This window comes from Hippoglossus hippoglossus, chromosome 3, assembly GCF_009819705.1.
Source record: "Hippoglossus hippoglossus isolate fHipHip1 chromosome 3, fHipHip1.pri, whole genome shotgun sequence".
Lineage (NCBI taxonomy): Eukaryota > Metazoa > Chordata > Actinopteri > Pleuronectiformes > Pleuronectidae > Hippoglossus > Hippoglossus hippoglossus.
The window spans coordinates 20,144,116-20,157,800 of record NC_047153.1 but is presented as its reverse complement, the minus strand read 5'-3'; the positions used below and the strand labels follow the sequence as shown (position 1 = coordinate 20,157,800).

The 13,685-nt window shown below is 41.7% G+C and overlaps 2 protein-coding genes across 3 annotated transcripts in view; one reads left to right on the top strand and one right to left on the bottom strand.

The window, feature by feature from the left end:
• Positions 1–2,682, bottom strand: part of frmd5 (FERM domain containing 5) — a 64,817-nt gene extending 62,135 nt beyond the window's left edge. For both annotated transcript variants that reach the window (XM_034573415.1, XM_034573422.1), the window contains exon 1: positions 2,132–2,682. In XM_034573415.1, coding sequence (XP_034429306.1) covers positions 2,132–2,233 — 102 coding nt within the window. In that variant the 5' untranslated portion in view covers positions 2,234–2,682. The remainder of the gene's footprint in view (positions 1–2,131) is intronic.
• Positions 2,683–5,027: 2,345 nt separating this feature from the next.
• cry5 (cryptochrome circadian regulator 5) lies at positions 5,028–9,351 on the top strand. Its single transcript, XM_034573403.1, has 11 exons — positions 5,028–5,128; positions 5,668–5,886; positions 6,002–6,196; positions 6,281–6,399; positions 6,555–6,709; positions 7,334–7,474; positions 7,587–7,754; positions 7,897–8,037; positions 8,441–8,592; positions 8,738–8,958; positions 9,066–9,351. Exons 2-11 carry the CDS (start codon positions 5,678–5,680, stop codon positions 9,140–9,142), a joined length of 1,578 nt encoding a protein of 525 aa, XP_034429294.1. The 5' UTR covers positions 5,028–5,128; positions 5,668–5,677; the 3' UTR covers positions 9,143–9,351.
• The last annotated feature ends 4,334 nt before the right edge of the window (positions 9,352–13,685 follow it).

Here is a 13,685-nt window from a genome sequence, read left to right as displayed (position 1 = left end):
GGCAATCCGGCTTCCTCCTCCACAGTCCAAAGACATGCAGATTTGGGGATAGGTTAATTGGAGACTCAAAATTGTCTGTGATTGTGAATATGAGTTTGAATGATTGCTTGTCTGTGTACGTCAGTCCTACGATATGCCAGTGACCTGTCTGAGGTGAACCCCACCTCTCGATCCATGTCAGCTGGGATTAGCTCCACCACCCCTCGCGACCCTCAAAGGATAAGCGCTATAGATAATCAATGGATGTTTGAAATGAGGAGAGAGAGGACAGTGTGAAAGTCACAACCCTTATGACTATGTACTCACACCCATTGTACATCAAAACATGATTAAACGTGGATTTCATGGAAAACAACTTGTTTCCCACTTGTTGGCATTACTCATTATTGAGTCAGAGCTAGGATGAGGACCTGCGGGGAAAGACCTGAGACTGACGTAAAATGTGTGTCCCCAGAGAACCGTCACTTTTAACTTGTTAGATGTTGAAAGGTTTGCTTTTCGTTTGCCGTCAGAGCCTAGAAATGAGCGTGGTGGTGATGGTCTTTGTGTGCTGTCATCTCTAATTCAGCATCATCGGAATCCCTTCAAGGAAACGAGCATCAAACGCAGCTCCAGCAGCTCGCACGACCAGGTGAGGTGATGCACGCAGCAGACAGCAGCTGCACACCAGAGACGCACACACACTTGATTTAGAGGAGGTAACACACATTAATCGCCTGCTCGTACTCCTCCACACTCTTCTTTATAAACACACGGTCTGTTTACTGACTCCGGTGATGTCGCAACTCCATTCTTGCCAATATAATGATTGATTTTTTCTTAACAACTCAGAGTAGAAGAAATACAGAGGAATACTCTGACCAAGCCTACAACACACACAGTAATAAGTACGGGGCTGATTGAATCTCTAATCCGGTTTTACCAGAACACATGGAAGACCTCTGAATAAACCTTTCAGGGAAACAAAGCACAGCACTGACCTGACGATACCCTGAGTGACCAGTCTCTCCAGTCTTTGACTTCCATAGAAAACCAATGCACATAGAAGTCTAATACAAATATCCTGCATGAAATCTGGCTTCGGTTTGAGAATAAGGGAGTTAAGAATCATTGGGCAAATACTTGAAAGTGGCAGTGTTTTAAAGCTTAACACTTTTCAACACTCAGCTTTCATAAATGAAGTCTGAAGAAAGAGCAGAAATTGTCATTTTGTTTCCTCTTACAGCATTACTTCAGCTGTCTGATGCAAGACACGGCTACACAGTAATAACGCGCTTGACTTCGTACTCTGGTCAAGCGCTGCAAGAAGAGTGGCCCTTCTGGACCTGACCGTACCCTGGGAAAAAAAGACAGGAGGCCCATGAGTTACAATGAGTCATCGTATGAAGACATAGTTTCGGGAAGAGATATGCCCACATTAAAGTTATCTCCACTATATAGGGATTTTATTTTATTATTGATGATCAATTATGGAGGGAGAGTTCCCTCTGCAAAATGTCCAGACCTCTGTCAAACCCAGGGTCAGTCTGAAGGGCAAACAACTGAGAGCATGACATCTGCAATCTTTTAACACAGATTTATCACCATCCTCTTCTTAAACTAAATAGAGTCTAAAAAACATTTCACTTTCCTTGGATATGGACCAGAATTTCCTGTGCCTCTGCTGCCTCCTGTAGCCAGAGGATCCCCCCAAAAAACAAAAACTGAGCCTTCCAATTAAATTGATTATGCAGATTATTCCATAACGCGTTCAAATCAATGCATGCATGAATCTGCTGAAACTGCAACAGCTTATACGCAGATATACATCAATATATCCCCTTGTTCTGGAAATGCACCTAATACATCTGACAGTCCTGCAGATTCTGCTATGCGCATTCCACGCACCACATGCATCATGATGGGGTCTCCACTCAGGTAACGTGTCTGACGAGAGCAACATGGTAACACACCCCTGATCATGGCCACAGCAACATCCACATAATTCACTGAATGGAGTCAGGATGGATGACACCTGCTTCATGTGGGATGAGTTGCATTGCATGACAACCACACTCATTACGCGTGTGCATCGCGTCCTCCACAAGCAACCCCAGAGGTGACGTGAGAGACAGGCGGGGTGCTCACTGACCTGGATCGTGCAGGTGTACTCCGAGTCGTCCAGCAGCCTCACGGTGCAGTCGTACTCCCTGTCCAGACTCCGGATGCTGCTGCTCATCAGTCGGCTCAGCATCTTCTCGGCCGGGACGAGGGCGCACGGCACATGCACACGAACAAGTTGATCTCCCGTCACGTCCACGGCAACCGCGTCCCCGGTGTTCGTCTGTGGTGCAACACCTGGTCAGCGGCGGCGGCGGTGGGGCATCCTTTCATCGGCGCGTGTGTGTGTGCGTGCGTGCGTGTGTGTGTGTGTGAGAGAGAGAGAGAGAGAGAGAAAGAGAGAGAGAGAGATGGAGATGAGTGGCAGAGACACCCCACGGTTCTTCAGTCAGTGGAGCAGTGACATGGTGCTGCCGCCTCTCCTCTCCCTCCCTGGTCCGGTTCCTGTCACACCTCACTGCGCCCTCTCCCCCTGTCTCCTCGCCGCTGCCGCGCCGCTCTGGGCGCTGCGGGGCGGGCGGGTTGGGTGAATGGCAGCCCCCTCAGCCAACGGAGCCGCAGTGACAGAGACGATGACTTCACACAGTTCAAGAGAGGAGCAGAAATTCCGATAGGCAGGTACAGACCGCGCGTCGTGACCGAGCAGGCTCGTGGACGAGAATGACAACAAGAGCCACTGTAGTTGCACGAGTCGAACAACGACCAGGCTGCTGCAGGAGTTTGATGAACAGACTGACTCTCAGCATTGCTCTGGTTTGCAAATAACTTAGAAACGTGCCAAAATACAACTGAGGTCTCACATTTAAAGGGATAGTTCACCCCAAAATAAAGATTAACACACCACTATGCCGATGGAGGGGTGGGTGAAGTCTTTGAGTCCACAAAAGACTTTTGGAGTCTCAGGGGTAAACAGCGTTGTAGACAAATCCAATACAATTGAAGTAATCGGTGACCGATTTTGAAACGTAAAAAAACAACAGAAAAACTACTACTAACTAAAAAAACTACTAGAAAATTCCTCCATACTGCTCGTGTGGTGTCATCCAAGTGTCCACAATCCCGACATTCAAATTCGACTCGAAAGGAGGTCATTTACACCATGTTTTTAGCCTATTTTTGGGTGAACTACCCCATTAATGTCTCACATTTAATGCCATATAGATAACTATAACACGTGGTCTTAAAGGTCCAGTGTGTAAGATTTAGGAGAAAGGGATCTATTGCAAGAAATTTAATATAAAATAATCATCATCTAATCACCTAAATTTTGTAAATTGTTGTTTTCTTTACCCTAGAATGGGCAGTTTATGTTTAAATACTTTAAATTTATATCGGGAGCAGGTCCTCTCTACGGAGGTCACCATGTTTTTTACAGTAGTCAAATTGGTAAACTAAACACCTTTTAAGTTTTTATGACAACTGAAGGCTACCACAGGTTCTCTTTCATGTTTGGAGGGTGAGGTGAAGGGTATTCAGCTGTGATATGCAACTTCACCACTAGATGTCACTAAACTCTACACACTGAACCTTTAATATTCTTGGAAGAGGTTGATGTTCACATGTTACTTGAGTCATTGCTGTATAGCCTCAAGTTAAAGGGAATTTTATTCAATTGTGTTTAGTTTCTTCTCATTTTTGTTTTATCCTTTTCTTTTGCCATTACTTTTAAATGATTATTTTAGATTTCGTATTATTTTACCTGTTGTCTTAAGTGTTTTGGATTATTTTTATTTGTCCTATTTGTAAAACACTTTGTAGCTGTTTTGAAAGGTGCTGTATAAATAAAGTTATTATTATTGTTGTTGTTGTTGTTGTAATTATTTTAATGTAGTAGAATAAAGTATATTCTACAGGAACCATTTAGGCGAAGTGTACTCAGAACTTTGCCACTGGGAAACATTGTGTTAAAAATGTCATATAACCTTTTCCTTATTGTCTGTCATACAGCTTTTTGTGGAGGGATTTTCTCCATTCATACATTTAAACATCCTGCATGAATATTGTTAAGTGACAGATCATTGGAGGGGTTACATCGAGTCTGTCACTAGGAAGCTATAGTGTGCAGTTTCTTTGACTATGTCGCTATCTAGTGGTGTGTTCTGGTGTTGGTAATGAAGTGATTTAAAAGCATCCTCGTAGTGCCACCATCCTCGTGTTTTTGACTGGAATAAAGGCCTGACTTTAAACTTTGCATCTAGTTTTACACAACATGGTGTAGCCCATAATAATATGGGTCTTTTAATGTTAAAAAATATATTCCCACATATTGTCAAAGCAGTATTGACAATGAAAGGGTTTGACAAACCATCACTTGCAGCAATACAACTCAATGCATTATTTTCTCATAATTACAAAAGTGCTCTTATCTGCTGTGACTTGTTGTTCTCTCTTTTTATTAAACCTTGACAAACACAAACCTTGGCAGCAGTTTTTATGAACAAGTTCAGGACAGAACACAGTCAAAATGAAACGTTCTGCTGGAGAACCATTGAAAAGACAGCAGGAAGTTTGATAAAAAGAAAGTGTGGTCAAAGTGTTTAGTGCATTACTGATGTTCTTAACTAAAGTGTCAAACTTGTTTGCTGTACCTTTTGCTGACTTGCTTACATAGATATTTTTATTTAACTTTTAAACATATTCAAAATAAAATCCCAACCTTTCCTGTCTCTTGCTCAACTTCAAGGGCTCTGAGCCCGAAGATATTTAATTAATGAACTTCCTCTAAGTCACTTTTTATTTGTATCTTGTATCTGGGTGATAATAAAAAAGTAAGCTGCTATAGAAGACGCAGATTTACTCATTCATTAATCCACAGCTGTCTATGACCTCGAGCATTGTTGGCGCTTTAGTGACCCCTGGTGGATGGAGTCCCGCACAACCATGCGTGTCCAGCAACTCTCCTCTGGTTGGCTGATTCTGCCGCTGACGTAGGAGCACTTCCCGTTTTGTAACAGAGTCACTATCTTGTGTTACCAAACACAACCCAACACGCGCAGAGCTGTAACCGTGGAAGGAAGGTGCATTCAAGGTAAAGGTTTTCTCTATAATCGTGCATTGTTGTTGGTTTAACTTGTGCATGTGACTCACTGACTGCGTCACATGTTGGTATCATTGTTTTGAGTGTGTGTCGGTGAATCTGTGCAGTGTTCATGCAACTGTATCCCCTGGTGGGTGTAACACGAAAAGAGACCAGAGATGTAGGGCTGGACGATATTATACCGAGAGAAACATTTTTCATATCGATAATTACTTCTATATATGTCACATTATTGTTTCTTTCAAGTTTAAAGATGTTTGCTCCAGAGTGAAGATTTTTAATGATTATTTATCAGCAGAGAATGACAAACACTTGATAAACAGCAAAACATTTTACAAATCTGAGGTAGACTTAGTTATAATACATAATAAATATATTGATGAATTTAACCTTTGTTCTATTGTTCTTGATGAAAATTAAATTGCGATGATAATTGAAATTGTTTTATTGCACAGTCCCACAGTGACGCCATGCTCTTCTTCCTGTATCTCTTAAATGAAATGAAATAACAAGCCTCCCACTGTTCACAGGCTCACCAACATGGCTCATACATGTATTCACTGGTTCCGGAAGGGACTGAGGATGCACGATAACCCAGCGCTCCTGGCTGCTCTGAGGGACTGTAAGCAGCTCTACCCTGTGTTCCTCCTGGACCCTCACCTCCATAACAACATGTGCATCAACCGCTGGAGGTTCCTCGTCGGAGCCCTGAAAGACCTGGACTGCAGCCTGAGGAAGCTCAACTCCAGGTGCAAACACTGGGGGGGACCATTTATAAATTTAGAACACAAATCAAGTTAAAAACTGCTAATGTAATTGTAATATTTTATTATTTTCACAATATGTCGTGTTCCACTCCTCCAGGCTGTTTGTCGTGCGAGGCAGACCAGAGGACGTTCTTCCTAAACTGTTCGACAAGTGGAAAGTAACAAAGCTGACCTATGAGTACGACACTGAGCCCTACAGTCTGGGCCGGGACACAGCAGTGACCGCATTGGCCAAAGAACACGGAGTCCAAATCATCTACAAAATCTCTCATACCCTTTATGATATAGAGAGGTACTCACACAATCTTTGAGGGTTTTTAAAGGTTTTGATATAACATTCAGATGGTGAATATGTATTTGTATCTCCTCTCTGCAGGATAATTGAGGAAAACAATGGGAAGGCTCCTCTTACTTATACCCGAATGCAGGCAATAGTGAAAACTCTTGGTCCTCCGAAGAAACCCGTCCCTGCGCCAACCATGGAAGACATGGCAGGTGGGCCACGACCAGAAACACTCGATAATCATGGTCTTTGTTGAAATGATCATTCAAATGAATTTGTTTATATCAAGTTCATCAAAATGTAACTTACAAGTGTAGACTTTTAGCACTGTTTTGTATTATGTATGTATTTATTTCCTGTGGCACAGAGGTGAAGACTCCTTGTTCAGAAAGCCATGAGCAGCAGTATGGGATCCCTGCTCTGGAGGAGCTCTGCCCAGATGCTGCTGCTCTGGGAGAGGAGCCGTTTCCAGGAGGAGAACAGGAGGCTCTGAGGAGACTGGATGAACATATGAAACGAATGGTATTTCACCTCCTCCTCTTACTCTGCATGACTTCACATCATTTTAAGCCGTTTTCCGACATTTACTCTGTCTGGACAATTGCCACTAGGGGTGGCGACTGGGTCGAACATGCAGGAGACAGGACATGACGTATGAATTCTGCTTTTGAAATCACATGTTTTTGTTTTTATCAACACTGGTGTCAGCCCTAATCACCAGAGGCTCTCGAATCTTGTCTTTCTAAGTGTTCATCTTTGTCTGCGTGTTCTTCGTGTTAACCACCACTTTCTCATATTCTTTTTGTGTTTTTCAATTTTGCATCAGTTGTGTGTCAGACATCAACACGCCCATTTGCGCACAGTGAATTTTGCGGACATTATCCTGCTGTTATCTCATATGGGCACACTCTGACACACCAGACAATTTACTGGCGGACTGGAACTGACTTGGATGTGTGCGTTCTCAAAGGAAGACCCTCCAAATAATTTCAGGAGACAGTCTGTTGAGTTTAGTGCTCTAGTCTGAAAGCAGCTTTACTAACCAACACCCATATCAGTAACAAAAATAATTTCATTTAAGCTCTGTTGTCATGTCACAAACAAAATAACTGTCTGATTCATGTTTCTTCTGATTCCATATTTCAGAGATGGGTGTGTGAATTTGAGAAGCCCCAGACGTCTCCAAACTCTCTGAGCCCCAGCACCACTGTTCTCAGTCCGTACGTCACGGTTGGCTGCTTGTCCGCTCGCACCTTCTGGTGGAGGCTGACGGACGTCTATCAGGGGGTGAGTGTCACCATCACTGGGAAAAAAAATGCTCGATGATGCTGCCCAGTCCACGGTCTATAATGGTATCAGAAGTTAAATGAACACATTGTTTCATGTGTCGTCTTTCCAGAAGAAGCACTCAGATCCTCCAGTGTCCCTGCATGGCCAGTTACTGTGGAGAGAGTTCTTCTACACAGCCAGTGTGGGTATCCCAAACTTCAGCAAGATGGTGGGCAACCCTGTATGCACTCAAATTGACTGGGACACTAACTCCGAATATCTGGCTGCATGGAGAGAGGTATTGACATTTGAGTCTATAAATGAAAACAAAAAATAGAAAATGGATTCTGTTGTATCGGAAAAAAGTTCACTCTTATCCTTTCATTTAATCAAACATCCTGCTGTATAAATAGTTCCTGTCATTGTGTATTTTCCTTAAGGCTCGGACTGGTTTCCCCTTCATTGATGCCATCATGACTCAGCTGAGACAGGAGGGCTGGATCCACCACCTGGCCAGACATGCTGTCGCTTGTTTCCTCACCAGGGGGGACCTGTGGATCAGCTGGGAAGACGGACAGAAGGTGTATACATGGTCTTAACTTTATTGATTCTCTAGGTTAACTTTTATGTGTGACATGGTCTCTACCAAAGAATAAACAAGAAGCTCCTGCAGGGCTGATATTAGCTTTTTCCAGCTCGGACAGAAAATGTCATATTGTGAATGTTAGTATATCCAAACTATCACCTAACAACAACATATGCTATATATTTAGAGCTGAAACAATTTCAACTATTGAGGATTAAACAAATAGAATACAAATGTAAAATCAAATTGGATTAAAAGCTGCTTCACACAAAACATGAGGCCTGTTGGTAATAAAGTGCATCAGTGAACTTGTACATTTCTGCAGCCCAAAAGACGGCACCCTATCACTACTAAAGGGGTTTTGGGGCTTCTTCTTTATTTCCTCTCTGTGTCTCCAGGTTTTTGAAGATCTCCTGTTGGATGGCGACTGGGCTCTGAATGCTGGGAACTGGCAGTGGCTCTCAGCCAGTACCTTCTTCCACCAGTACTTCAGGGTCTACTCGCCCGTCGCCTTCGGCAAGAAGACCGACAAGAATGGAGACTACATCAAGTAAGATCACAAGCTGAAGTAGTGCTGGACAATATGGCCAAAAATGATATCAAGATAAAAATGTTCATACCAGTTGATGTCGATAATCATCACGATAAATTTCATTATTATTTATTTTAAGTGTAAAGACTGATTTTCTCTGCAGGAAGTACCTTCCTCTTCTAAAGAAGTTCCCAGCTCAGTACATCTATGAGCCTTGGAAAGCTCCTCGCAGTGTCCAGCAGGCAGCAGGATGCATTGTGGGTAAAGACTACCCACATCCTATTGTACAACATGAGGTGATCAGCAAGAAGAACATCCAGAGGATGAAGTCAGCTTACGCAAAGAGATCCTCAGACAAAACTGATTCACCCACTAAAAAGCAAGGTATTACACAAATACTGTTATTAGACGTTTATCTCATTTGGTGATTGTTAAGTTTACAGAAAAAGTCCTACTTCTTCAATATGTCTTTTGTTCTGTTTTCCTTATAGTTGTAAAGCGCAAGGGTCCATCTGTTGTCGACATGATGAAGAACAAAGAAAAAAGAAAGAAATCACCCTCTAGTTAAGTCTAAGTAAATCACTGTGAGTGACTGTTGGTTACAAATAACTGAATACACAGGTTTTGTGTTCTTCTTGTGCTAAAGCTTGAACTGGGTAAAGTGGTGAGTCTGAAACTTTTCTTGTTGATGCAGGCAGCCTGTCGACTATATCTAACTTTTTATTGCATCCTACATTGTTTCCTATGTTATATTTTAAATACGGTTCTTGTTTTTCACTTTTATATTGTATAAATTTATTTCTGAGGAGAATTGTTGAGTAACATTATGTCAGGTTAGCGTTATACTGGAAGACTTGTTTCTTGTCTGGGGATAAATATTGATGCTGTCATCTTGTTTGAAGGCTGCTGATCAGTCTGGTTTACTGCTGTGTTGTTAAATGTATATGAAACGCCAAATTATTATACCCTTGACGTGACTACTCAGGTGTTTGCATTAATTCCATATAAAAGCAATATGAAAAATTTTAATAAAACATCAAAACAAAACTTTGTGTATCTTTATAACAAAAAAATTGTAAATTCTATAAAAGTTCTGAGATTAAGAGTATTCACTTTTACCACTAGAGGTCACTGTTAGTCTACATGCAGGATGATCTGTCACAAGGCTGTTCAGTTCATTCATACTGTATAGAAGTAAAGACGACCAAGTTAACAAAGAATCCATGATGATAATAATTGAATTATAAGTGCTTTTACTTTGCCAGACATGTTAAGTTCTTAACTATCTGAGCAATATAAAAACTTTGAGAAGCAGACATTTCTGTAGATCAGCAAAACAACTATCCCGATGCAATGAAATCAAACATTATTTGAAATTTTAAGTATTTAGTTTATCAATTCTAATGTACCGGGTTTAAATTGTATTTTAAAAAATTACCTTCAGGCTTCATTAATTCAAACCACTATGTCAAACATTCACCCTTTATTTTTTTAACTCATTTCTGAAACTCAAATTTATCCCATTCATCACTGTTGCCAGCAGCTCCTGTTTCATTTTCTCTCCATGGAAGATTAACTCAGAGCCACGAGTCAATATAGAACAACATGCTGTATGTTTATAGACTGTGCATGTGGTCGGCTGAAGGCAGCGTTAGCAGTGCGGCACTACGTAAAGGCAAGATGTGTACGAGAGAGCACGGGGCACACAGCTGTCCTCGGAAGTCTTCTCCTGTTTCTGCTTCCTTGGAGCTGACACTGGTGTGAATATCCAGAAGATGATGTCACGGCCTCAGCAGCGGGCCAGACGTCTCTACAAAGCCAGGCTCAGTTTCCACAGAGACCCCTCAAACATCAAAACAATCTGCTGTCCGTCTGCATGGACGTATGGGGGTGGGGTGGGGGGTTACACTTGGCACTGGGCCACTCTGCTGTTCAACTCTCATGACACAACCACAGAACATGTCCGACCCCGACAAGCCTGACTGAACTGAAATCATGCAACTGTGTACAGATTTGTGAGAAATTTAGAAATCGTCCATAATATAATCTGCAACTTTGGACCTAAAGCATTTTAAATCAGCCTCAGTCCCTCATTGATCTGTGATCAGAACGACAACTAAAACTCTCTTGACCTCTATTCGCCCACTGCAGTGCCCCTCTCCCCCGTCTGCCTGTGTGTCAACACCTCACCACTCACACCATCTTGGATCTGGGTGCTGTAATATCCCAGTTGGATAAGGACGGCGTGTTCCCATGCAGCTGGGGTTTCATGTAGCTATAATATTAGTGGTTTATATCAAGAGCTTATTTTCTGCACGGGCAGTGACATCAAACACTTCATTTCCACTTTCACATTAAATTTGATGAAAAGCAAAAGGTCCAGCCGGCATGTTGTAAAGAGATGAGGCTTTTAAGTTCTCCTTCAACTTCAATAGAAGCATCATTTGTAAGAAATTAATTTTTATCAACTGACATTACAGAATAATATGACCCCACTCAACCACTCGATAAGACAACAGAACCAAACAAAAATAAATATTGGCCGTTATTCACTCACTTAAAGCAGGAGCTGCCTCATTGGCTTAAAGTGAGTCAGTTCAAGTTTACATCACCATTTTCTAAAGATTAACCACAACATCCCGTTCTAATTCTATGCTCCGGTGTAGCCAACGAATGACACAGCTCCGTCTATCAACAAAAGGTCCCTGTGGTGAGGCGACTTTACCAGGTGAGACGTTTCAAACAGCATCACTTTAACGGCTGCGTCTGTTTAATTGCGCAGAAAATTGAAACCACTGCAACTCATTTTGTCGGACTGAAGCCAGGTGTTCTCCTGTCGTCATGTTACGCTTAAATGAAATGGTGAGATTTCTGCAAAAATTACACAATTTGTCAGTCGTGCTAATGACATAAGAGGAGGAACAGAGGGGGACAGGAGGAAGTCGTGAGTGAAAGGTTCACGAGCACACGCTGAAAGGTCACTATTTACTTGACGTTGCTGGAAAATAAATGGTGAAACTGAACCTGCTTCATACCTTTTCTTTTTTGGCCACTCGCTGTCTCCACCGGCACACACACACACACACACACACACACATAATCTTGTTCTTCTATATTAGTGAGGACATTAACTCACTGGATAATCCATTCCCGGGCCACTTAATTTAACATCACATCTAAATGCCTAACCCTAACATACTCACCTATGGTGTACATACATGTATATAAAGTTATGTCAAATGGTCTTAATTAACTCAAATAATACCTATTCTTAATGTACTCTTATGATTTATAACATTTTTATTATTGCTGTTTTTCATTATTGTTTATTCTAGATATGTCATATTAACAGCTTTCTTTCTTTAAAGCCAGGGAAGAGGATTTATTGACTTATATATTTATTCATTTTTGGATGGGATTTCAACAAATCAATCATGGTTTTAATGCAGGACTTTGAAAGTGACTTTAACACTCGCGGTCCCCATGTACCCGAACTCCTAAAAGCACTCACTCAGAGGATTATCTTTTAACCTCAAATCGAAAACAAAACCTGATTCTAACCCTAAAAGCAAAACTTAACCCTCACATAGATCCTCACGTCATACTCAAAATGTTTCTCACAAAAGTAAAACGCACACACACACACAAACACACGTACACACGGTCATGTTTTCATGACTCCAGCCGACATTGCATTCAATTATATTGACATCCTTTGATTTGCTGGTGACTTACTCTAACCTTGACCTGAACCTGAACCTAAATCTAAATCTAAAACTAAAACCTAACATTAACCGTAACCCTAAACCTTAACCCGAACCTGAACCTGAACCTGAACCTTAACCTAATCTAAAACTTAACCTTAACTGTAACCCTAAACCTTACACTGAACCTTAACCTAAAACAGGTCTTCACCTTAAAATGTAATGATTTATGTTATGGGAACTTAGGTCCCCATCATGAGAATTACTTTGGCTTCACACGATCTTGTACTGCTATCTTAGAGAGGACACTCATTGACATAATGCATTCCCTGGCCTCTTGCCTCAACCTTAACAATCACAACTAGATGCCTCACCCTTGTGCTTATGCTACTCATACACACACACACACACACACACACACACACACACACACACACACACACACACACACACACACACACACACACACACCTATCCTGAACAACAACAGTCCTGCAGACCTGTATGTGTCCATTACCACTCTGGTTCTAATGAATGGTCATAGTCATTCACATTTGCCCTGCAAAAGTAACCTTCCTCCATCCCTGCTGGAGAAAAATGATGTGTGGTCAGACAGATAATGGTATAAACAGAGCCAGAGGTAGTGATCTCAGTGAACATCTACTGTCGCCCCTCTATAGATCTGCCGGACTCAACCACAACAGGGTTTTTAACAGGCTCTATAGATAGATAGCACGAGGCAATGAGCATGCAATGCTAAAATCCTGTCCCCAGAGACCCAACCCTCTGAATTCAGATTTGGAGAGGGATTGTTCAAACACTGACGTAGTGATTTATTCTGAGTATAGGGAGCATCAAATGACGTGAATGACAGGAATACATCAAAACTTCATGGAAATGCTACTGTTTGATGTATGTCAAAGAATATTTCATCTTTTGTTACCTCCGCCGAGGAAGTTTAGTTTACATCTGCGTTTGTTTGTCTGTTAGCAGGATTAAATACTCGATTTACATGAAATCTTCTGGAGGGGTCGGGCGTGACCCAAGGAGTTAGTTTTTTTCTTCACTTTCTTTAATATTGTGAGATGTTTTTCAACCTTCAACATCGTTGTTTATTTCAGAGGATAATTCATTTAAATGTGGTTTCATCAGGGGACTGTTGGGCCTTGGCCGGAGGTATGAGTTCCATTTTAGTTTATTTAGTTTAATCCTATTTTTACGAGCACAGTTGCAGATCTCTTTCAGATTATTACCTCCTAACTATCTAACAACATGAGTGAACATCTTTTCTGTATTTCTGGTTCAGCATTTAGGAAGTCCCCCTCCCACCAGGAGAAGTTTACTCATATGTTTAAAGGGGATACACTGTCAGAGAGAATCACGTGACCGACTCCCCCAGTCTCTGTG

Coding starts and splice junctions, on each gene's coding strand:
- cry5 (XM_034573403.1), top strand. CDS start 5,678: ATGGCTCATACATGTATTCACTGGTTCCGGAAGGGACTGAGGATGCAC. Junction 6,197..6,280: donor ACCCTTTATGATATAGAGAG/GTACTCACACAA, acceptor TCCTCTCTGCAG/GATAATTGAGGAAAACAATG. Junction 8,593..8,737: donor AAGAATGGAGACTACATCAA/GTAAGATCACAA, acceptor TTTTCTCTGCAG/GAAGTACCTTCCTCTTCTAA.